At 37.0% G+C, this 24,893-nt stretch overlaps 1 protein-coding gene across 10 annotated transcripts in view; it reads left to right on the top strand.

The window, feature by feature from the left end:
- Sntg1 (syntrophin gamma 1) overlaps positions 1 to 24,893 on the top strand; it is a 533,425-nt gene that overhangs the window by 459,227 nt on the left and 49,305 nt on the right. For all 10 annotated transcript variants that reach the window (XM_040757759.1, XM_040757755.1, XM_013124464.3 and 7 more), the window contains one exon: positions 10,957 to 11,028. In XM_040757759.1, coding sequence (XP_040613693.1) covers positions 10,957 to 11,028 — 72 coding nt within the window. The remainder of the gene's footprint in view (positions 1 to 10,956; positions 11,029 to 24,893) is intronic.

Raw genomic sequence — 24,893 nt, forward strand, 5'->3', positions numbered from 1 at the left:
ATAGAGATATAACTAAAATGTCTTGACTAGAGGTAGAACTGTAAAGTGCAATATGATGAAATATCCTAAGTTGTATCAATATACAAAATGTATATACAGCAGGATAGTTTTATATTTGTGTGCAAAACATTGTAAACAGAAAGCAGTCCCTAAAGAGTCAATATACAAGAATCAAATGATTTAAGTTATCTATAGCTAACAGTTTCTAAAGTTAGTTCACTAGAAAATATGTTAATCTACCTATATCCCATTCTAACCATACCTTTCTCCTCCATACTGTTAAACTTGTCTAAAAGAGATACCTGAGTCTGAACATCACCTTCCATACCCAACCCTATATAACCTAAAACCAACCCTAAACAGGTGAATTGTATCTTTTGTAGCAATGAGAGAAAAGAAAGAAAAAATCCAAAATACTCTTAATGCTAACAGTAGGGAAAGGGGATGTTGTTTTCTTAGGATTACTTCCTGTTGAAATGGGATGATGATGACTCCATGGGATTCTGTAGGAAAAAAATTACAGCAACAAAAAGTCTTGAGAAGACTTGCTATAAATTTGTAGGTAGTCTCTGTGTGGCGAGAGATGCTTGACTAAAGTTCTTATCTGAAGCTCTGGCCTGGATGGAATAAGAAGGTACACTGTTTCAGTTAACCTAGTCTGAAGTTGTCTAGAGCTTTATAGTCCCAAAGCGGTTTTAGGGTAGTGTTTTCTAGTTCAAAAACATCAGGTTGAAACAAGTGGAATCGATGAAGTGGGGCCCCATCTTTTTTCTGGAGAGTTCAAAGATTGCTGTTAGAAAATTTTTCATTCACTGGGAAAGATTTAAACATTAATATCAGCACATAAAGTTTAACTTTAATAGATAAACACAGAGGAAAAGGTAACAATAAGGATGAAATTAAGTATGAGGACAATTATGATTTTAGAGAAAATAAATTTAAGACAATAGTAGTCCTAGATTTTGTTTTCTTCTGTCTTACACCAATGGCCTTTTGATATGAGACAGAAACTCTGAATTTTATTTCTAACAGCATTTTTGAATTTGGAGAAGACTGGCCAAGTCCAACTTCAAAATCAGGTTTGATTTTTATGTGAATTGGCACTACGACTGAACTGGGAAGTAAGAAGATATGAGTTTAGTATAAATATTTTACTGTACATCAGATTCTTCTTTGTATGATGGTTCTTTCTAGATAGCTATCCTGTCTTCTTTAGGCATCTACTCGATTGTTGTCATTTGGCAATTTGGAGATGGGTTCTTTCCTGTTTTCCTGTAAAGACAAGAACAAAGCACTCCCCCTACCTTTATGAGGTCTCCATACAACTCATGGAATATATCCTGGTGGATTACCTATCATTTCTCCTCATCAAAAGGTTTCTCCTGTTCAAACCGAATCTTGATCAACTTTGAGAGGTGTTCCTCTGGGTTGGTCAAGTGACCCCAACTGCATTCAGGTTCAGGAAGTGGGTGCCAGATATGGATGCACAGATCAAAATTCATGGGACTAGACTCAGTATAGATTAACATAATTTTATTTGGGGAGAAGACACTTACATAAGAAATAGATGACCGCTACAAGTTCCTGCTCCAAGGATCCACCCAGGCTGCTCTCTGTGACCCAGCGGAAAGCAAGAGAGAACAACCTGTGTCCTGACCCCAGACCTAAAACCACTCTCCATTATGTGGGCACCTGTGATCATGCTCAAACAGGCATGGTCAGTGCTACAGATGAGGGTTGAGTGGGTATCTCACTATAGCATTGCTTTAGAAACATGAACCTTATGGAAAAGTAACGAACAATAAATATTTACTGACTCTAAACAAAAAATGCCATACTGCTCAAAGACATGATTAGAGTCAGTGAATATTTAATTTTTATGCCTACACAAAGTTCATAGTACTAGAAATATGTTTATATTTCTTGCTATAATCCTACCGTGAATGCTTTCTTCTGCTTGGAGAGAAAATATTTCAAAATTAGAAATGGAACTAACTTCACAGATGTATTGACATCTTCCAAATATCTTAAAAATGTTGGGATGCTTTTAAATATTGATAACTTATTTTAAAATTATTGAAATCAATATTGATATTCTGTCCTTCTCTGCATAACGCTAAGGGAAACTGCATATTTAGTACTTTGGTACTTAAGGAGAACCTCTGAGTTCCAGCCTTTGTGTTCTCTTAGGATCTAGGCAAGAGGCTAGACAACAAGCAAATAGGACTGACTCAACAGATCTGAGGGTGAAGGAGATGAATAAGCTCACACACATATTCCTCTCATTCCTCTTTATTCTTCAAAAAAAATTATCCCCAGTTCCACCAGGCTTCCAGTTTATATATACATAATACAGATACAATAGCAAATCTTGTACAATAACAAGGCTATGCGGTATGCATAACTCTCAATACCAGGAATGTGACCCAGAGGACCAAGCAACCAGAAGCCTGCTAAGAGTGCAGGTCTACTTCTGTCCACACTTAAGGCAGAGGTGAGCTGCAGCCCTCACCTCGGACCTACTTCCTTCCACTTGCCCTTTCCAGAATCTCTGGGCCTGGAAACTGAAGCTAGGTCAACTCATCCCAGAGGAGCAATCAACCAGGAGCCTGCTGACAGTGCCTGTCTACTCACACTCCCACTCAGAGCAGAGGAGAGGGAGTGCCTCAGACCTTCCTGCACCCATCAGGAGACCCATCAGAGTATTGGACCTGCTTGCACACACCAGAAGAGAACCTTGGAACCGTACACACCATGAAAGGAAAGACCCCACCTGTCTCCACTGGAAGAAGATATGGGAAGATGACAATATAAGAACATATTCAACAACAGAAAAACCAATATGATGCCACCAGAATCTAGGAACTCTACATCAACAAGAACTGAAAATCCTAACACAGATGAAGAAGAAAAGAGAACTACCTTAAAAACAGCTTCATGAAAATGATAGAGACCCTAAAAGAGGAAATGAGAAAATCCTGTAAAGAAATGGAAGAAAAGACAAAACAAAAATTGCAAGAAATAATTCAAACAGTGCAAGGTTTGAAAGCTGAAATAGAGACAATAAAAAACACAGTCTTCCACTGACAGAGAGTCTGGGAAACAGGAAAGAACCTAAGAGATATGCATGGTACCCCACAGAAGAGGAATGAGGCAAGATCTTCTGAATATATGGGGAACACAGCGAGGGGTATGGAGGAGTGGGAGCTGGGAAGAAGAGAGGGAGAGAAGAGGAAGAGAGAGTAGGTCATGGGGGAACAGGAAGTTTGAGTGGGGAGTAGAATAGGGGGAAGAGGGAGTCATAGGTTAGAAGACAGATTTGGTACCAGTGAGACCACTAGTGATCTAAAGGGATGACACCAACTGGCAAGCTAAGCAATAGTGGAGAGACCACCTCAAATGCCCATTCCTGATAATGAATTTGATGTCTATAACCATCCGGGAGCCTTCATCCAGTGACTGATGGATGCAGAGGCAAACACCCACAGTAAAATACTAAACTGAACCCAAGGAACCCAGTGACAGAGAGAGAGGAGCAGTGAGCAAATTGGCAAAGAATGGGCTGTCAAAACCAGCAGAGACAGCTGATATGAACAAGGGAGAGCTCTTGGACCCCAGACCGACAGCTGGGAGGCCAGCATGGGACTGATCCAGACGCCCTGAATGTGAGAGTCAGTGAGGAGGCCTGGGCAACCTATGGGGCCCTGCACAGTGGATCAGTGTTTTTCCCTGGCATACAAACAGACATCATGTATTGATAACACAAAGAAGGATACTCTCTCACCCTGGACTCTTAGGGGAGTGCCTGGACACTGCCCTGAGTGAAATGACAGACTCTAGATATCCCCTATGTGGAAGGATGTGGGGATAGGGTGGGAGGCTGGGGGGATGTGGGAGAAAGGGAGGGAGAGGGAACTGGGATTGACATGTGAAGCAAGCTATTTAAAATTAAAATAATAAAAAACAAACAAGCAAAGCAAGCAAAAACAAAAAACAAAAAAATAACCACAGTCTGAAAGAATACTGGAATTAGAAAAGGTGAATAAATGATCAGGAACTACAAATGCAAGCATAACCAACAAAATACAAGAGTTGGAAGAGTATCAGGTGATGAAGAGTCACTAGGAGAAATAGATTCATCAACCAAAGAAAATCTTAAATCCAACAAATTCCTAATGCAAAAGATCAAGGAAATATGGGACACCATGAAAAGACCAAATCTAAGAATAATAGAGATAGAAAAAGGTGAGGAAAACCAAGTCAAAAGTGGCAGAAAACATATTCAACAAAATCGCAGAAGAAAACTTCCCAACCTAAAGAAAGGCATGTCAATGAAAGTACAAGAAGCTTACAAAGCATCAAATTGAGTGGACCACAATAAAGTTCTGTTGCCACATAATAATCAAAATCCCAAACACACAGAATAAAGAATGAATATTAAGAGCAGCAAAGAAAAAAGGCCAAGTAACATATAAAGGCAAACCTATCAGAATCACACCTGACTTCTCCACAGAAACTCTGGAAGCCGGATAAATGTTCTACAAACACTAAGAGACCATTGATGCCAGTCTGGACTACTATACCCAGCAATGGTTTCAGTCACTATAGATTGAGAAAACAAGATAATATAAAAAAAACAGATTTAAATAATACCTATCCACTAATCCAGCCCTACAAAAAGTACTGGAAGGAAAAGTTCAAGCTAAGAAAGGTGATTGCACTCATAAAAAAATAGGCAATAGATAATCCCACTTTACCAAAAGTCAAAAGAAAAATCTGGGCAAATCCACAAACAATAACACCAACAACAACAATTCAAAAACAAATAAGAATTAACACTCAATGATCCTTAATCTCCCTCAATATTAATGGTCTTAATTTGCAAAGGAAAAGACATGGGCTAACAGAATGGATACAAAGACAGAATCCATCCTTCTACTGCATACAAGAAATACACCTCAGAGTCTCCCCTCCTGGCAGGAGCCAAGGCACCTAAGAGTCCTTGTCTTCTTCTGTACCCATGGGACCAGGTAAACCGGGGTCTGTTTCCAGGTCCGCATTTCAGTGCCTTGGGACTGCAACTGAGTCTCACATCCTGGCAGGAGCCAGCACAACCCAGCTTCCTGGTCTTCTTCTCCACCCACTGACCAGGTAAACTGGGACATGTTTCTGGGCCACATTCCTGTCCCTGGGAGGTGCCACTACAGCTCCTACCCCAGTGGGAGCCAACACAACCCAGCATCCTAGTCTCTTTCTCCACCCATGGGACAAGTACTAGGACCAGGAAGAGGAGAAGTACCAGAGTATTGGACTTGCTGGCACCCACTGAAAAGGAATCCTGATCCCACTCACCAAACAAGGAAGAGGTTCATTCTGCACTCACTGGAAGGAGGGAAAGGAAGCAAACATTAAAAAACAACCACACTCAGCAACAGAAAAAAAATGACAATGACAAAGTCCAGAGACTCTACACCAACAAGACTCAAACATTCCAATACAAATGTAGCAGAAGAGAATGACCTTAAATACAATTTCATAAAAATGATAGAGGTCCTCAAAGAGGATATGAAAAATACCTTCAAGAGATGGAAAAAAAAACCAAAAATGCAAGAAATGGGAGAAAAATAACCAAAAAATTCAAACACTGCAAGAAATGGAGGAAAACAAAAAGCAAAATTTGCAAGAAACAATTCAAACGGTGCACAGGTTGAAAGTTGAAAAGAAGACAATAAAAAAACACAGTCTGAAGGAATGCTGGAAATAGAAAAGGTGGGCAAATGGTCAGGTACTACAGATGCAAGCATAACCAACAGAATAGAAGAGATGGAAGAGAGAATCTCAGGTGTTGAAGATACACTAGGAGAAATAGAGCCATTGACCAAAGAAAATATTCAGTCCAACAAATCCCTAACAAAAAATATCCAGGAAAGATGGGACACCATGAAAAGGCGAAGTCTAAGAAGAATAGGTATAGAAGAAGGTTAAGACAACCACCTCAAAGGGGCAGAAAACATATTCAAAACATCATAGAAGAAAACTTTCCCATCATGAAGAAAGACATGCCAATGAAGGTACAAGAAGCTTACAGAACATCAAATAGAGTGGATCACAAAGAAAAGTCCACTCGCCACATAATCATAAGCACCCAAAACATATATAATAAAGAAAGAACATTGAGAGCAGCCAAGGAAAAAGGCCAAGTAACATATAAAGGCAAACCTATCAGAGTTACACCTGACTTCTCCATGGAAACTCTGAAAGCCAGAAGGTCCTGGATAAATATTCTACCAATACTAAGGAACCACAGATGCAAGCCCAGACTACTATGCCCAGCAAAGCTCTCAATCACTATAGATGGAGAAAACAAGATATTCCATGACAAAACTAGATTCAAGCAATACGTATCCACTAACCCAGCCCTACAGAAAGTTCTTGAAGAAAAACTCCAACCCAAGGAAGTTAACTACAACCAGAAAAACATAGGCATTAGATAATCCCACTTTAACAATAGGCAAAAGAAAAAAAGGGATGGAATTACACACATAATTCTACCAACAACAACCATTTCAAATCAAAGAAGAATGAGCAATCAATGGTCATTAATATCCCTCAATATTAATGGCCTTAACTCACCCAAAAAAAAAAAAAAAAACAACGGCTAACAAAATGGATTCGAGGACAGAACCCATCCTTCTGCTGCATACAAGAAACACACCTTACCCTCAAAGACAGACATTACCTGAGAGTTAAGGGTTGGGAAAAGATTTTCCAGTCAAATGGACCCAAGAAGCTATCGAGGGTAGCAATCCGAATATCAAACAAATTAGACTTTATAATAAAATCAATCAAAAGAGATGAAGGAAGTCATTACATACTCATCACAGGAGAAATCCACCAAGATGAAGTTCCAATTCTGAACATCTATTCCCCAAATATAAAGGCATCCACATTTGTAAAAGAAACATTACTAAAACTTAAATCACATATAAAGCCCCACACATTTATAGTGCGAGATTTCAACACACCACTCTCACCACTACACAGGAATACCAGACAGAAACTCAACAAAGAAGCAAAGGGTCTAATAGAAGTAATGACCCAATTCTGATTAACAGACATCTATAGAACATTCCATCCACATAAAAAACAATAAACCTTCTTCTCACCACCACATGGAACGTTCTCAAAAATTGACCACACACTTGGCAACATATCAAACCTCAGCAGATACAGAAATAACTCCATGCATCTTATCAGACCAAGAAGCGTTAAAATAGAATTCAACAACAACACAAACTGCAGAAACCCTACAAAGTCATGGAAATTGATCAATGCCCAACTGTACCATTCCTGGGTCAAAGAAGAAATAAAAAAAAAGAAATTAAAGACTTCCTAGAATTCAATGAGAATGAAGACACAATATATACAAACCTATGGGACACTTTGAAAGCAGTGTTATGGGGGAAGTTCATAGCACTAAGTGCCCACATGAAGAAACTGGAGAATAATTATACTAGAGAATTAACAGCACAGCTGAAAGCTCTAGCACACAAAGAAGCACTTCCCCAGGAGGAGTAGACACAAGTAAATAATCAAACTTAGGGCTGAAATCAATAAAGTAGAAACTAGAAAAACAATACAAAGAATCAATGCAACGAAGAGTTGGTTCTTTGAGAAAATAAATAAGATGGAAAAACCCTTGTCCAAACTTAAAAAACAGCAGAGTGTGAACATGCAAATTCACAAAATCAGAAATGAAAATGGGGCCAGAACAACAGACGCTGAGGTTAATTCAGAGAATCATCAGGTCATACTTTGAAAACCTATACTCCACAAAATTAGAAAATTTAATGGAAAGAGACAACTTCCTGAATAGCTATCACTAGCCAAAATTAAATCAAGAACAGATAAGCAATTTAAATAGACCTATAACCCCAAGAAGTAGTCATCAAAAGTCTCCCAACCAAAAAAAGTCCAGGTCCAGATGGCTTCAATGCAGAATTCTACCAGAAATTCAAAGAACAGCTTATACCAATTCTTCTCAAAGTATTCCATGCAACAGAAGCAGAAGAGTCTTTGCCAAGCTCTTTCTACAAGGCTTCAATAACCTTGATCCCCATGCCATACAAAGACACAACTAAAAAAGAGAACTTCAGACCAATATCCTCATGAACATTGATGCAAAAATACTCCATAACACACTGGCAAATCGGATCCAAGAACACATCAAAACAGTCATTCACCATGATCAGGTAGGTTTAATCCCAGGGATGTAGGGATGGTTCAAGCTATGAAAATCCATCAATGTAATCCACCATATAAACAAGCTGAAAAACAAAAATCACATGATCATCTCACTAGATGCTGAAAAAGCCTTTGACAAAATCCAACACCCCTTCATGATAAAGGTCTTGGAGAGATCCGGGATAGCAGAAACATACCTAAACGTAATAAAAGCTATATACAGGAAACCAACAGCCAACATCAAACTAAATGCAATTCCTCTAAAATCAGGAACAAGACATGGCTGTCAACTCTCTCCATACCTTTTCAACATGGTACTTGAAGTTCTAGCTAGAGCCATATGACAATAAAAGGAGATCAAAGGGAAACAAATTGGAAAGGAAGAGGTCAAACTTTCACTATTTGTAGACGATATGATAGTTTACATAAATGACCCAAAGAACTCTACCAGGGAACTCTTACAGCTGATGAACACCTTCAGCAAAGTGGCAGACTACAAGATCAACTCAAGAAAATCAGTAGCCCTACTATATACAGATGATAAAAGGGCTGAGAAAGAAATCAGAAACATCACCCTTTACAATTGCCACAAGCAACATAAAATACCTTGGGATAACGCTAACCAAACAAGTGAAAGACCTGTATTGCAAGACTTTGAATCTTTAAAGAAAGTAATTAAAGAAGCCCTCAGAAAATGGAAAGATCTCCCATGTTCTTGGATAAGTAGGATGAATGTAATAAAAATGGCAATCCTGCCAAAAGCAATCTACAGATTCAGTGCAATCCCCATTAATATACCAGCACAACACTTCACAGACCTTGAAAGAACAATAATCAATTTTGTATGGAAAAACAAAAGACCCAGGATAGCCAAAACAACCCTGTTCAACAAGGCAACGTCCAGAGGCATCACCATCCCTGACCTCAAGCTCTATTACAGAGCTATAGTCCTGAAAACAGCTTGGAATTGGCACAAAAAATAGACAGGTAGACCAATGGAATCGAATTGAAAACCCGGGTATTAACCCACACACGTACGAACATCTGATCTTTGACAAAGAAGCTAAAAATATACAATGAAATAAAGAAAGCATCTTCAACAAATGGTGCTGGCATAATTGGAGACTGGCATGTAGAAGAATGCGGATCGATCCATGTTTATCGCCATGCACATGGATGGAGATTTGGAGGGGGTTTGTTGGGGATGGGGGAGGAGAGGATGTAGAGGGAGCTGGGATTGACATGTGAAGCAACCTTGTTTCTTATTTAAATAAATTAATTTAAAAAGAAGACCAGGAATGCAAAAAAGGTCTTGACAAAAGTAGACACCTCACATCTCAGAGGATGCATGACTTGTAAAATATCTGGGCAAAACTTAATAGATGGGGAAGGGTTAAATGGAGTAAGGGGCTATGATTTCTAAGAAGGGAAAAGGAATGTTCTTATGTAAAACTACATTTATGTAGTTAGTTAAACTAGAAGCTTATAATTGATAATTGTACTCTCTCAGAATTTTCTTCTGCTACCCTGGTCCCTGGGAGCACAGTAGCCATGGCAGCCAGCATAAGCTGTGAAAAGGAAATGGGTGGCTTTTAATCCACACTTGCATATTTGCCAAATGTTAGCAAATTCTCCCAGAACTAGATCAAAAGGGAAGGTTGCAAGACTGCAGGCTGCTGTTTCCAGCCACAGGCTAAGTTTAGGTGGGCATTCATACCACTAACAACCGAGTAAAAAGGAATTCCTTTCTCTGGGACTGATTAAGCGATCTCATGCTTTTTCCTGAATCTAGGTTTAAAGGCAAAAAAACATTTAGTTTCCTAGATTAATATCTTGTATCAGCAGAACTGAGGTGGAGGTGAGTATTTGTTCAGCCTGTTAAGGTAGAGCAGGGGCCAGTAAGCTGCTCTCTTCTGAGTCAACTCTATTACAAGAATCAGGATCACCCAGCCCTGCATATCAATGGGGAAAGACATGCCCTGTCTCCTGCTCAGTGCCTGTCTTTTGAGACTTTAATGTGGTCTATTTGCAAGGCTTCTCTCCTTGTCAGATGTGCTGTGTAGGGAGATAGCTCCTAAGTTATATAGATTTGAATATGAGAACAAACGTTTCCTTGAGTATGTGAATTCTTTTCACACCAGGGCTCCATGATGTGGGGATAGGTTATTCACTTTATCAGTTCAAGAGATAGTTGTGTCCAATAATTGATTAATACACCTCTGTGGTTTGGGGGGATGAATGCCACCATGAAAAGGGGGAAACAATGTGGTTTCACATGGGTTTTACAGGGATGACAGACACTATTCAAGAGATAGGTTATCCCCAAAGCTTTACAAGTAGGGGTTTCCTCCAGTGGGATACATGATGAGGATACTGATGGGTTAGCCTAGTGATTTTTGTCACTATATGATCTTGTGACCTACAGTCTATACTTAATACCATGTTCAGAGAACAAACAAATCATTTTAAACACACCAAAAATTGCCAAATGGAAATTTTAAACTGGCAGTATAAACGGTTTTCTGAAAATAGAAAGACAAATGGTGATAAATTTTGAATAAACCAATTGGTGTAGAAGGAACTTTTAGTGAAATGAACTCCATCACAGATGGAAAGAAAGAGTAAAGAAACATATCTGTGAATATGTCATTATCCAGGGGAGAAGAGCTGCATTACTAGAACAAAATAACTGTTACTTCCTTTCTTTCAAAGGTGACCACCTGGGACTGGACACGCGCAGAGAAAACTTTCTCTATTTGTGAGATCATGTGCAAGGTTCTCAAGGTATGTGTAACTAGGACAGGAGCTTTCATTTCATGTATCATACAGCATCAGGGTCTGAGCTCATAAACAGTCCATGAATATAAATAATGAATAAGTAAAAGAGACTATGAAGAGAAAAATAAAATAAGTAATAAAGGAGGGAAACAGGGATATATATAAAAACAAACAGGCACTCAGAGAGTAAGTCTTTGAAAGTAGAAAACATGAAAATAAATATAGAAAATAATTATTTGTTTTTGGATCTGACAATCACTGTATACCAGAGATCAATTCATTTCTATTTGACACAAAGAATGACTTACACAGTCTACAGGAAGAATTAAAGTGGGCTATTTGGACAAACCATCAATGCAAGTTTTCTTTTAAAAATTTTACCATGCAGGTTTAATGTCTACAATATGACATTATGGAAAACATTGCATATAGTAATATATTTTATATAGAGAGACATGATACTAACATGAAGCAAACATACATTTTCTTTCACAGGTTAACTTTAGTTATCAAATAAAGACAGGTATTTTCAAATTTAGCAACAGTAATTTATGAATAGAAACATTCACATTTCTTTCCAGTAACTATACCTGGTATGGTGGCACACACCTTTAATCTCAGCACACAGGAGACAGAGGCAAGTGAATCTCTGAGAATTTGAAGCCAGTTTTGTCTACATAGCAAGTTATAGGTCATCCAGGGCTATTAAGTGAGACCATATTTCAAAACCTGAATTCTTCAAATAATGTATAGATTCTTGTAATTATTAGTCACCCTACTGTGGTATAAAATAGTTTGAGGCATTTCTGAACCCCTTAAGTGTGCTCTGGTACCATCCTCTTCCTCTTTGTAGTTCTCAGTCTCCACTAACAGCTCTTCAGCTCTGTTCTCCTATGTGATCCACACAGGAGAGAGAATGTGCAGCATTTGACTTGTGTGCCTGTCTTTCTTCATTCCGTATAACACTTTCCAGTTCCACCCATTTTTTCAATTTTATCTAATTTTTCATAGATTAATAAAATTCCATTGTATATGCACTGTGCATTTACTATTCATTCAACAACTGGTGGACATCTAGGCTAATTCTTTTACCTTGGTATTGCAAATATAATGATAGGAAACTAGGATGTGCAAATGTCTGTAGAGTAGGATGAAGAGACCCATGTGTGGGTAAATGCCTAGAAATGGAATACCTAGGCAGGATGGAACATTTTTCTAAGTTTCTGAGAAACTTTCACATCAATTTCCATAGGAACCACCATAATTTTTACTTCCATCATTGGTGTATATGGACTTCCTGTTTCACATACACTGCCAGCATTTTTTTTCATTTGATACCCGTTAGAAATTTAATTTGCTCCATTTAATTTGAAGTGGAATATCAAAGAAGTTTTTATTTGTATTCCTGGTGACTAATGATGTTGAACATATTTTGAAAAAATATTTATTAGTTATTTGTATTTCTTCTTTTGTGAACTCTCGGTTAAGTTTTATAGCCAAAGTTTTTAATGGGTAGTTTGTTTACCTGATAGCTTGTATTCTGAGTTCTTTGTATATTCTGGATGTTAAAACTCTGTGGTTTATAGTTCTCAAAACATTTCACCCATTCTACAGGCTTGACGGACTATTCTCTTTGCTGTGAAGACATTTTAAATTTCATGAGGTCACATTTGTTAACTATTGATCTTGATTTCTGTGCCACCAGAGTCCTATTCAGAAAGTACTACCGAGGCCTATAAGTTGATGTACACTACATTTTCCCTCTAGAACTTTCAAAGTCTTAGATCATATGATTAAGTCTTTGATCCATTTAGGGTTGAGATTTATACAGGGTGATAGATGAGGATACATCTTCATTCCTCATATTCTGCTCTCTTAGCAACCATTGAAGACACTGTAATTTGTTCGATGAATCTTTGTAAAAATTCAGATACAGGGTATGGAGCCTTGTACCTGGATCATGTGTTCTATTGCAATGATCTACTTATGTGCTTTAGGACTTCAGGGCCTGAACAACAATACTTTTGCTATTATAAATGTATAGTGTAAACAGAACAGGTGTGGTAATCTTCTGCAGCAGTATTCTTTTGCTCAGATGTGTGTGTGTGTGTACATATATATATTTTCAAATACATAAAGATAACCTCAGTCTTGTATATATGTTTCTAGGACTGACTGTTTTGTTTTGGATAACCAACTGATGAGTCTCTGGGGAAGACTATTTATCCTGCTGTCACCATTCCTTAGTTGACTGCAGTTCTGAGTCCTCAGGGTCCTTCCCTCATCAACTTTAGCATGTCTATTTTTGTTGCCCTAGTTCAGAAAAATATTTGGCAGTCATTCTGGTGATATAGCTTCTGATATTATTAGGAGATACTTTGTCACTGCCAACGACCTTCTCTTAAAATATTTCCACACCTTCTTCTGCAACATTACTTGAGTCTTAGGTGTGGAGTTATTTTGCAGACATAACTGTTGGCACTGGGTTCCACAAATAGTTAATTTCATGGTCTCTGTTACAAAGAGACATTCCCTGGATGAGGGTAGAGGACTTCTGTTTCTTTGAAGAGTGAGTTGGCATTTTAATTGTGATTGCATTAAGTATGCAGATTGATTTAGGCAAGATGGTTATTTCAGAATGTCATTTCTGCTAACCCAGGACTACAGGAATACTATCTTCTGGGGTGTTCTTCATCATTCAAGATTTCATTGTATAGATCTTTCAGATCCTCAGGTGTATATAGAGGTGGTTTTGTTTTTCTTTTTGTTATGAGGCTGCTATAAAAGGGACTGTTTGCAAAACCATCAGTATTTCTGTAACCAATGTATAAGAAGGCTACTGACTTTTGGATATTAATCATATACCACATTGCTGAAAGTCTGTCAATATGAACAGTTTTCTGGTGAAGTCTTAAAAGTCTCTTTTACACAGAATCATGTCACCTGCAAGTAAAGATACTTCTATATCTTCTTTATAGCTTCTTATTTGTATTTTTTGTTTGTTTCCTTTACCTTATTGTTCTAGCTATGACTGTCAGTACTATGTTGAATAGAGGAGACAGTGAGTACCTTTGTAGTATTCTTGATTTTTTTGGAAATGTGTGGAGGTTTTATAGATTTAATGTAATATTAACTATAGGGATTTTTTTAAATATTTTTGGTTGTGAGCCTAGCATTTAATGGCTGAGCCATCTCTCTAGCTCAGGTTTTTTTTAAATATAGATTTTACTGTGTTCAGATATTTTTCTTTCATCCAGAGTTTCTTAAGTACATTTATCATGAAGAGATGTTGGACTTGATCTAAAAATCTTTTCTGAATCTTTGGAAATGATGATGTGATTTCTGTTCTCGAGTCCATTTATGGATATTTTAGATGTATTAATTTGCATATTTTGATTTATTGCTGTATTAAGCCAACTTGATCATGGTGAAGAACCTAAATTTTAATATTTTTATAATGTAATATAATTATATCATATCCTCCTTCCCTCACCTTGTCCTTTTTTAAACTCCTTGACACTTGTACTTTACATACTAATCAGTCCCTATACTTTTACTTTTATAGGTTGAGCCTTACTTTATAGGTTGAGATTTCCACAAACACATTAGCATGTCTATTGTTGTCCTTGTTACTGACTCTTTATGATGTGTTTTTTTTAATTCAGCTTGCAAGCGTTTGGCTGAAAATTTTGAATATGTGGTTTCATTGGAACATTGGTCGATCATTTTATTTTCTATTGTATCTTTATCTGGGTATAGTAGCAAGACTATACTAGTTTCATAAACATTTGGAAACTTTCTTTCCCTACTTTATGCAGCAGTTTGAGAAATTTTGTGTTATTTCTTAATTAAAGATATGTTGAAATTCACTATAGAATATACCTGCCTAGGCTTTGTCTAGTTGATTGCTTGCTATAGATCTCTTTAATTTTTAATTTATGTATTTAATTTATAAAGAGTCTTATTTTGTATCTCCATACCACCTCCCTCTCCCTCCCACCCCATGACTCCCCAACCCCCAATCCCACTACCCACCCACTCCCCAAGGATGGTGAGGCCTTCCATGAGAGATCATCAACATCTGTCACATCATTTGGAGAAGGGCTTAGGCCTGAAAGATTATCCCTGCAAAGGGAATGGGCTTCCAAAGTTCATTTGTGCACTAGAAATAAATACTGGTCCCACTGTCAGAGGTCCCATAGCCTGCCCAGATCTCCTGTCTGGCATTCTGAGGGCTTGGTTTTGTCCAATGCTGATTCCCCAGCTTTATGACTGAGGTCCATGTGCTCTCACTTGGTCAGGTCATCTGTTTCTGTGGGTTTCTCCAACATGGTCTTGACCCCTTTGCTCATCCCTCCTCCCTCTCTACAACTGGATTCTTGGAGTACGGCTCAGTGCTTAGCTGTGGGTGCTTACTCCTGCTTCCATCAGGTACTGGATGAAGGCTCTAGGATGGCAATTAAGGCAACATCAATCTATAGATGTCTTTAAATAGTTTATATCATCTTGTTTTAAATAACATATGTTATATACACATAGTAAATTATTCATTTATCTTAGATTTTCCAGTTTAGTATAATAGAAAATTTACATATTTTATATAACCTAATGATTTTGTGAATCCAATTGGTATCTATCTGTCTTTTATATAAATGTATTTTTGAGACAGAGTTCCACTACATACCTCTGGCTGTCCTGAAACTCATTATGTAAATGAGGCTGGCTACAAACTCAACACAATATATCTGCTTCTGCCTCCCAAGTGCTAGATTTAATGGCATGAACCACCACACCGGGAAACTTTTTTAATATTTATTTTTAGCATTTTAATTATGTATATGGGAAGTATATTCACATGAATTGCACATAAATGCAAAGAGTGCTAACACAGGTCAGAGGTGTCAGATTCCCCTGGACCTGTGGTTACAAGAATTTGTAAGCTACCTGATGTGGATACTCAAAATCAAATTCAGTTCCTTGGGAAGAGCAATATGTACTCTTAATCACTGAGCCTTCTCTCCAATCCTATTTTTTTCTGTCTACTAATTTGGTATTTATGATTCTTTTCTAGAGCAATAGACCTGCCTCATTGTAACATAATATTGGTATGATGTCTTTTCATTTTCTTTTGATTCTAGGATTTTTTAATTTCCTTCTTGATTTCTTTAAGTTCCCATTCATCACACAATAGTATGCTATTTAATCACCATGGTCCTGTTTTTTGTTTGTTTGTTATTCTATTAATTTGTAGATTCATTCCACTGCAATCAGAGAGACTACAGTGTAATTTCAGTTTTCTTACTTGCTTGGTGGTCTAATATATGATATATTTTAGAGAAAGTTCTGTATACTTATGAGAACAAAGTGTATTTTATAGGTTTGGGTGTAACATTCTGTAGATTTCTGTTAAGACTGTTGGATCAGTAGCATTAGTTAATTCAAATATTTCCCTGTTTCTTTTGAGTCCGGAAGAACTGTAGGTTGGTGTCAGTAGGGTATTGAAGTGATCCATTTTAATTTTGTTCTAGTGTTAATCGACGATTCACATCTGAAAGTATTTGTCTCATGAAATGAATGCCCTTTTGTCTAGGACATATATGTGTGAAATGGTAATGCCTTCTTGGTAAACTGTTTCTGAAGTCAGGATGCTTTCTGTGTGAATTTGCTTAGAATAGCTTTATACATCTTAATGTAACATTTGTCCACTGTGATGAGGCAAATTTCTTGGAAACAAACAACAACAACAAAAAAAACATGGTTCTGGGAAACAACCAGACAAACAAAATGACCTTGTCTTTTAATTGTGAAATTGAGATGATAATTATACAGAGTTATTTGTAAAAGACGTATATTGGTTTATGTCATTTTCAGCATTTTGTTTCAATTCTTCTTTTGTTTTGCATTATTCTTGCAATATTATTCTTTTCTGTGGATTCTTAAATGAATTATTTTTTTCTTTCATATGAATGATTCATTGAAGAAGTTTCTGTATGACTGGCTTAGAGGTCATAAATTGGGGGCATCCTCATTCAAACTACAGCAGTAGCCATGGATTTCACATGAGCAGAAAACTGTTATGAATATAGTTATGGTGATCTATTTGCATAAGACTTATTTTTGTTGTGTTAGTGTGCTGACATAGAGTTTTTCTTATATACTAAATGTTATTTTATTTCAGAGTATGTTCTTAGAACAAATTCTATAAAAACTAGCTGAGAGAAAAATTGGTGACCCAATAATAGCATGTACAAATGTCAGGTGACCTAGGTTAGAATTCTGGCATTTGTAGTAACCACAGCGTTTTAAAAAGTATTTCCATTTTCTTTTTTATTTTAAAATCTTTATTCATTTTACATACCAACCACAGTTCCCACTCCCTCCCCTCCTCTCTGTTCCTCCCATGTGGAATCAACTAAGCCTGTAATGTCAAGTTGAGGCAGGACCAATTGTTCCCCACCATGTCAAGACTGAGCAAGTTTTTGCACCATAGAGAATGGGTTCCAAAAAGCCAGTTCATGCACCATGAATAAATCTTTATCCCACTGCCAAGAGTCCCACAGACCTAGCTATGAAAACATCATCCATGTTCAGAGGGCCTAGTTCATTCCTTTGCAGGCACCCTTAGCTGTCAGTCCAGAGGTCATGAGCTCCCAGAAGCTCAGGTCAGCTGACTGATTGTGGCCTCCCCTTGTTCAAAAATCCCACTTCCCTCTCTCTGACTGGACTCCAAAAGCTCAGCCCATTTCTTTCCTGTGCATCTCTGCATCTGCTTCCTTCAGATACTAGATAAAGGTTCTGTGATAACAATTAGAGTAGTCACCAATCTGATTACAGGAGAAGACCAGATTCGGCACCTTCTCCACTATTGCTAGGAATCTTATCTGGGGCCAAACTTATGGATTCCTGGGAATTTCCCTAGCACCAGGTTTCTCACTAATCAAGTACTAGCGACCTTACCTCTATCAAGATGTCTTTTTCATTGGTCTTCATTCCTATCCCTCCCCATCTCAACCATCCTGATCCCTCATGTTTTCATTCCCCCATTGTCCCCCCATAGTCTCCTGCACCCATTTTCAAAAGAGATTATTATCTATTTCCCCCTCCCTAGGTCAATCCACATGTGTCTCCAGATTCTGACTATTCCAAATAATTCTGTTATGAACATAGTTGTGCAAATTCCTTTGTGGTGTGATTTAGCATCCTTTGGGTATATGACCAAGAGAGGTATTGCTGGGTCTTGAGGTAGATTGAGTCCCAGTTTTCTGAGAAACCGCTATACTGATTTCCAAAGTGACTATACAAGTTTGCACTCCTATCATCAATGGAGGTGAGTTCCCCTTACTCCACATCCCATCCAAAACAGGCTGTCATTAATGTTTTTTTTATCTTAGCCATTGTGACAGGTGTATGATGGTATCTTAGATTCATTTCAGTTACATTTCCTTGATGATTAAGGATGTTGAGCAATTCCTTAAATGTCTTTGAGCCATTTAAGATTCTTCTGTTGAGATTTTGAAGATCCCCCATGGAAGAGCAGAGAGGGGCTGGGGGGGGCAGGGGTGGTGGGGAGGGAGACAGAACTGGGATTGGCAAATAAAACAAGCTTGTTTCTAATTTAAATTTAAAAAGAAAAAAGATTCTTCTGTTGATAATTCTGTGTTTAGATCTAGACCCAATTTTTTATTGAATTATTTGGTATTTTGAGATCAGTCCTCTGTCACATGTGGGGTTGGTGGAAGATATTTTCCCATTCTGTAGGATTCTGTCTTGTCCTATTTTTCATGTCTTTTTCCTCATGGAAGCTTGTCAGTTTCATGAGGTCTTATTTATTAATTGTTCTTCTAAGGGTCTATGCTACTGTTTCTATATTTAGGAAGAGGGCACATGTGCCAATGCATTCAAGGCTACTTCTCACCTTTGCTTTTGTCTGTGTCAGTAAAACTGGATTTATGTTAATGTATTTTATCCACTTGTACTTGAAATTTGTGTGTGGTGATAGTTATGGATCTATTTGCATTCTTTCACAAGTTGACATCCAGTTGTAACAGCACCATTTGTTGAAGACCGTTCTAGAGTTTTCTTTGTCAAAAATCAGGTGTTCATAGATGTGTGAATTAATGTCAGGAGCTTCAGTTCAATTCCATTGATCCACATGTCTGTTTTTATGCATAAACTAAGTTATTTTATTACTACTAGCTCTATAATAGAGCTTTAAGTCAGGGTTGGTGATGTCTCCAGAAGTTCTTTTATTATACAGGTTTGTTTTATTTATCCTTGGCTTTTATTATCCCTCATGACGTTGAGTACTTTTTTGAGGTATGTTAAGAACTGTGTTGTGATTTTTATGTGGATTGTATTAAATCTATATATTGTTTTTGGTAAGATTGCCATTCTTATAAAGTTAATTCTACCTATCAAAGAACACTGGAGATATTCCTATTTTCTGATATCTTCTTCAATTTCTTTCTTCAAAGACTTGAAGTTCTTGTTATACAGGTCTTCCCCTTGTTTGGTTACTTATCCAAATATATTTTATTTTATTTGTGGATAATGTAAAGTGTGTTGTTTCTTGGACCTTGTGCCATTTCTATATGGAAGGGCTGCTGCTTGTTTTTCAGTTACTTTTGTATGCTCCACATTCCTTAATCAGTTTTAAGGAGTTCCCTGGTAGAAATTTTAGGATCACTATCATATCATCTGTAAATAGCAAAAGTTTGACTTCTTCCTTATATTTATCCCTTTTATCTGTTTTTTGTTGTCTTATTGCTTTAGCTAGAACTTCAAATACTATTTTGAATAGATATTGTGAGAGTGGACAGCCTTGTCTTGTTCCTGATTTTAGTGGAATCATTTTGAGTTGATCTCCCCTATGTTAGATTTTGGCTGTTGATTTGCTGTATATTGCTTTTATTATGCTTAGGTATGCTGCTAGTATCCTTTGTCTCTCCAAGCCCTTTATCATGAATGGGTGTTGAATTTTGTCAAAGCCTTTTTATAGCATCTCATGAGATCATAATGTGGATTTTTAATTCATCTTGTTTACAAGTGATTTACATTGGCAGATTTTCATATGTTGAAACACCCTGTATCTCTGGGATGAAGCCTACATTATCATGGTGGATGACTTTTTTATGTGTTCTTGAATTCAGCTTGCCAGTATTTTATTGAGTATTTGTGCATCAATGCTCATGAGTGATTTTGGTCTGTAATTCTTTCACTGTTGAGTCTCTTGTGGCATAGGTATCATACAAAACAGTTTGGCAATGTTCTGTCTGTTTCTACTGTGTGGAAAATTTTAAGAAGAATTGGAGTTAGCATTTTCTTGAAATTCTGGTAGAATTCTGTGCTGAAGCCATCTGGTACTCAGTTTTTTAGGGTTGGGGGATTTTAATGACTGCTTTTGTTTTCTTAAGTGTCATAAGACTATTTAAATTATTTATCTGGTCTTATTTTAATTTTGGTATAAGGTACCTAGCAAGAAAATTGTGCACTTCTTTTTAGATTTTTCCAGTTTTGTGGAGTACAGGTTTTTGAAATATGACCTGATGATCTTCTGGAATTCCACAGTGCCTATTTTTATGTCAACCTTTTCATTCCTAATTTTGTTAATTTAGATATTCTCTCTGTGTCTTGGTTAGTTTGGATCAGTCTTTGTCCATTTGTTGATTTTCTGGAAAAGCCAACTATTTGTTTCATTGATTTTTCTATTGTTCTCTTTGTTTCTATTTTATTGATTTTTAATTTCAATTTGATTTATTTCCTGTTGTCTACTTCTCCTTGGGCGAGTTTCCTTCTTTTTCTTTTAGGGCTTTCTAGTATGCTGTAGGCACTTAGTGCTATGAACTTTACTTGTAGCATTGTTTTCATTGTGTCCCATAAGTTTGGGTATATTGTGCATTCATTTTCATTGAATTTTAGGAAATCTTTCATTTCTTTTGGTATTTATTCCTTGATCCAGTGGTTAATCAATTGAGCATTATTCAATTTCTGTGAGATTGTAGGATTTCTGCAATTTGTGGTCCAATAAGAGGCAGGAGATTATTCCAGCTTTTTTTTTTTGCATCTATTCGGATTTGCTTTGTGATGGAGTATGTAGTTAGTTTAGAGAGGATTCAGTTTAGAGAAGTTGGTTATTTCTCTTCTAAGTTTGTCTCTGACAGACATGTCCATTGGTTAGAGTGGGGTGTTGAAATTTCTTACTACTAGTGTTTCGCACCTGCTGTGCGGCCTGCATCCAAGAATGTAGCGAGGTGGTCGGGATAGATGACACAGAGACCGGTCGGTTGCTTTAAGAAAACTTTATATTTCCCAAGTCAGCTTAGGAGTTGACCCCAGTCCGCTTAGGAGAGCTCTCAGGCGAAATCTCAGGAGAAGTCTCTGGCGAAATCTCTGGAGAAGTCTCTGGCGAAATCTCTGGAGAAGTCTCTGGCGAAATCTCTGGAGAAGTCTCTCCAAGAAAAAGGGCTTCCCTTTTTAAGGACTTTTGCCATCCATTTACATACCATTCTTTCCACTTCTCACCCTCCTGGCTGGTGGTTTAATCTCAGGCCCCAGAATCGGGGAGACACCACAGGGGGCAGGAAGAGGCATCTAGCCATAGGAGGTGTGGAAGGCATGATATTTCAGTGAGCCAGCCCTTATCTGAGCCCTATCAAGCTTTAAAGCACTGAATTGTTTTCAATAAACATTACATAGATGCCTGCTCCCAGGCCGAAGGGGAAGTGGGTTTCTGCTCAAGGTCTGGTGTCCCCACACTAGTGTGTGGCACTTAATGTGTGATTTAAGCTTTAGTGATGTTTCTGTTACAAAGGTGGGTGCCCTTGTATTTGGGGCATAATTATTCAGAATTGAGACTTCGTCTTGTAAGATTTTTCCTGTTGAATATTAAATATCTTTTTCCATCTTATTTGATTAATTTGATGTCTTTTTATTAGATATTAGGAAGCCACATCAGCTTGTTTTATAGGTCATTCTAATTTAATATATTTACCCAAACTATTATTCTGAAGTAAATGTCTTTCTTCAAAGTTGAGATGAATTTCTTTATACAACAAAAGGATGGATCCTATTTTTGTATAGGTACTATTAGCATATCTCTTTTTATAGGTGAATTGAGTCCATTGACACATTAAGGGATATTAATGACCAGTGGTTATTAATTGCTGTTTTATTTTTGTTTTGTTGGTGGTGGAGGTAGTGAGTGTGTGCTTCCCTCCTGTAGCATTTACTTGTGTGGATTATATATTGCCTGTGGTTTTGTTGGTGCAGCTAACATCCTTGGGTTGGTATTTTCTATCTTGTGCTTTCTGTAGGGTTGAATTTGTGAATAGGTATTGATTAAATCTGATTTTGTCATTGAATGACTTGCTTTCTTTGTCTATGGTGTTTGAAAGATTTTCTGGGTCTAGTGGTCTAAGCAGCTGGCATCCATGGTCTCTTACTGTCAGAAAAATGTCTGTTCAGGAGTTTCTTGCTTTCAGAGTTTCCATTGAGAAGTTGGATTTTATTCTGATTGGTCTTCATTTATATGTCACTTGGCCTTTTTCCTTGCTTAAGCATAATGAATACAGAATTTTTCATTAATATAATATAATACTTGGTCATTATAGACATTTTTAAAATGGCAGGAATGAAGAGAATTTACACACAAGTGAAGAAAATAGAAAGTATTAGTTCAGATACAAGTCAGAGCTCTGCAGTTCACTCCATTTCGTCTTTATTTTCTAACCTTATATAAGTTAAAGCATTTCATTGACATATGCTCATGTTTGCAGTGACTACAAATCATTAAATTATGCAACTTTTATGTGCTTGTATTTAATGTATAACTTGTTTTTCTTCAGAAGAAATTCTTAAAAGTAACAATTGTGACAGGAAAATGAATTTTAAATATATATTTTAATAGTTTCATTATTTTGTAAAAAAAATGAAAGAGCAGAGCCTAAATTTTAGATTTCTGCTGATTGCCCTTTTAATTTACTCTGTAGGTGTTTTCAAGTATTTTCAATTCATTCCATTCAGTTATTTTATAAGGTAAAGACTTTGATCTTCTGCAGCACTCATATTTGTATTCAAAAATTTCATTTACTGCCTTCTAGATGTCTCTATATGGATGCTTAACAAAATTTGCCTCTACATCCTAAACAAGCAGCTTTACCGATAGCCATCCTCATTTTCCAATTACTTATGTCTAAGACCTTAGAGTCATGTCTGAAAACTTTTGTTATTATACCTTTGTTGTGATTCCTCAGCTCTCTCCCATGCTGAGATATGTTCAGTCCATCCTCACACCTAAGTTGTATCAGTGCCATTGTTGAACATTTGTTTCCTAATTGGGTACACATATCCTATTAAAGGAATAGCAAGTTACTGAACGTTGTGTAGCCTCTCTTAGTCCACCAAAACTTCAGAATTACTGTTTGCTCTGAAATGGAATCTTCCTTACCAGGTATCATAGACCTTTTAGTCTTCCTTGTGAATATTCTTATAGCCCACCCTCAGTCTGTAGAAGTGGCAATGAGCTTTGAGGTGGGTACTCTCTGAAGCTTCCAATAAGTTCTATTATTGTCTACCATTTTCAAATTCTTGTATTTTTATTGTTTGTCTTATTCTCCTCAAACCAAAGCTCCAGAAAGTGTAAATGGAACATGTTTATGGGTAGTAAATATTCACACCAAGACAGTGTGTAATACAGAGCAGCCATGCAGTGACTTCTTTGCAACTGTCAACTATTTGCCTGCGATAGATACTGTTGTTGTCCAGTAATAAACCACTTACTTTGGTAGTTATATATAATCTTGAATGCCAAAAGAAAGTGTCCCTACAAGTGTATGAATTTGTCTAAAATGTATAACAACTGTAAAACAATGAGCAGATGAGGAAACTGTCATGGAAACGGCTCCCTGAAGCCCGGAGTCTTTTTTTAGAAAGGGACTATGAAGCCAATTCAAAGATAGCACAGTATGTACTAATGAGCACTCAGCAAATACTTTGATCACAAAATATCCTTTCCATCAAAATGCAAAACAGTAAATAAATGCATTTTGCAAGAATATTTTAGCTTAGTAATTGCAAAAGTACCTTCACCCCCAAACATGGCATTAATACCTAACATTAATACTCAGGAATAGCACTGGAAAAGAGGGAATTAAAAAGTTCCTCCCCATATTCAATATTACCTGAATGCACTACAGGAGTCCTTTCTACTCAGTCATGTCTTAAAGCCTTTAAAAGATTCAGAACAAGTTGAGATGGTGAAATATTAAGATAATTACATGCTAAAATAGCAAAACATGAGGAACTTTAGCATACTATGCTATATTAAGCCTTGTACAGTAGAATCTGAGAGATGACCTAATAAGTATTAATATAGAAAAGGATTACTATAAATAAACTGTTGCCCACTTCTCTTTATTAACATCTAAAGAGGTTGTAAATGGAAAAGTCCACAGAACTGGAAAGACAGTATGCAGTTAAGAGTTCTCTTCTGAAGTTACCAAGGACTTATGTTTGATTGCAAGTGATACATCACAACCACCTATAGCCCAAGTTCCAAGTAATCCATTTTATCTTCTTGCCTCTTCAGGAACAAAAACTCATGAACATAAGTAAAAACTAAAGCTCACACAAGCTTCTTTGCAGGAGACTGTTATAAAAAAGTAATAAATGTAAGAATATTAGATAATAAATGTCACACAGCATACATTAAACACTAAGAATTATAATTCCATTCTTTTTTGTTTGTTTGATTTTGTTTTTCCATTGTTTTTTAAATTTTTATTAGAAAAGAGCTTGTTTCATATGTCAATCCCAGCTCCTTCTCTCTCCCCTTCTCCCCCCGCCCCCTTTCAACCCTCCCCCAAACCCCAACC

Source organism: Mesocricetus auratus, unplaced genomic scaffold (genome assembly GCF_017639785.1).
Source record: "Mesocricetus auratus isolate SY011 unplaced genomic scaffold, BCM_Maur_2.0 Super-Scaffold_100015, whole genome shotgun sequence".
Taxonomy (NCBI): Eukaryota; Metazoa; Chordata; class Mammalia; order Rodentia; family Cricetidae; genus Mesocricetus; species Mesocricetus auratus.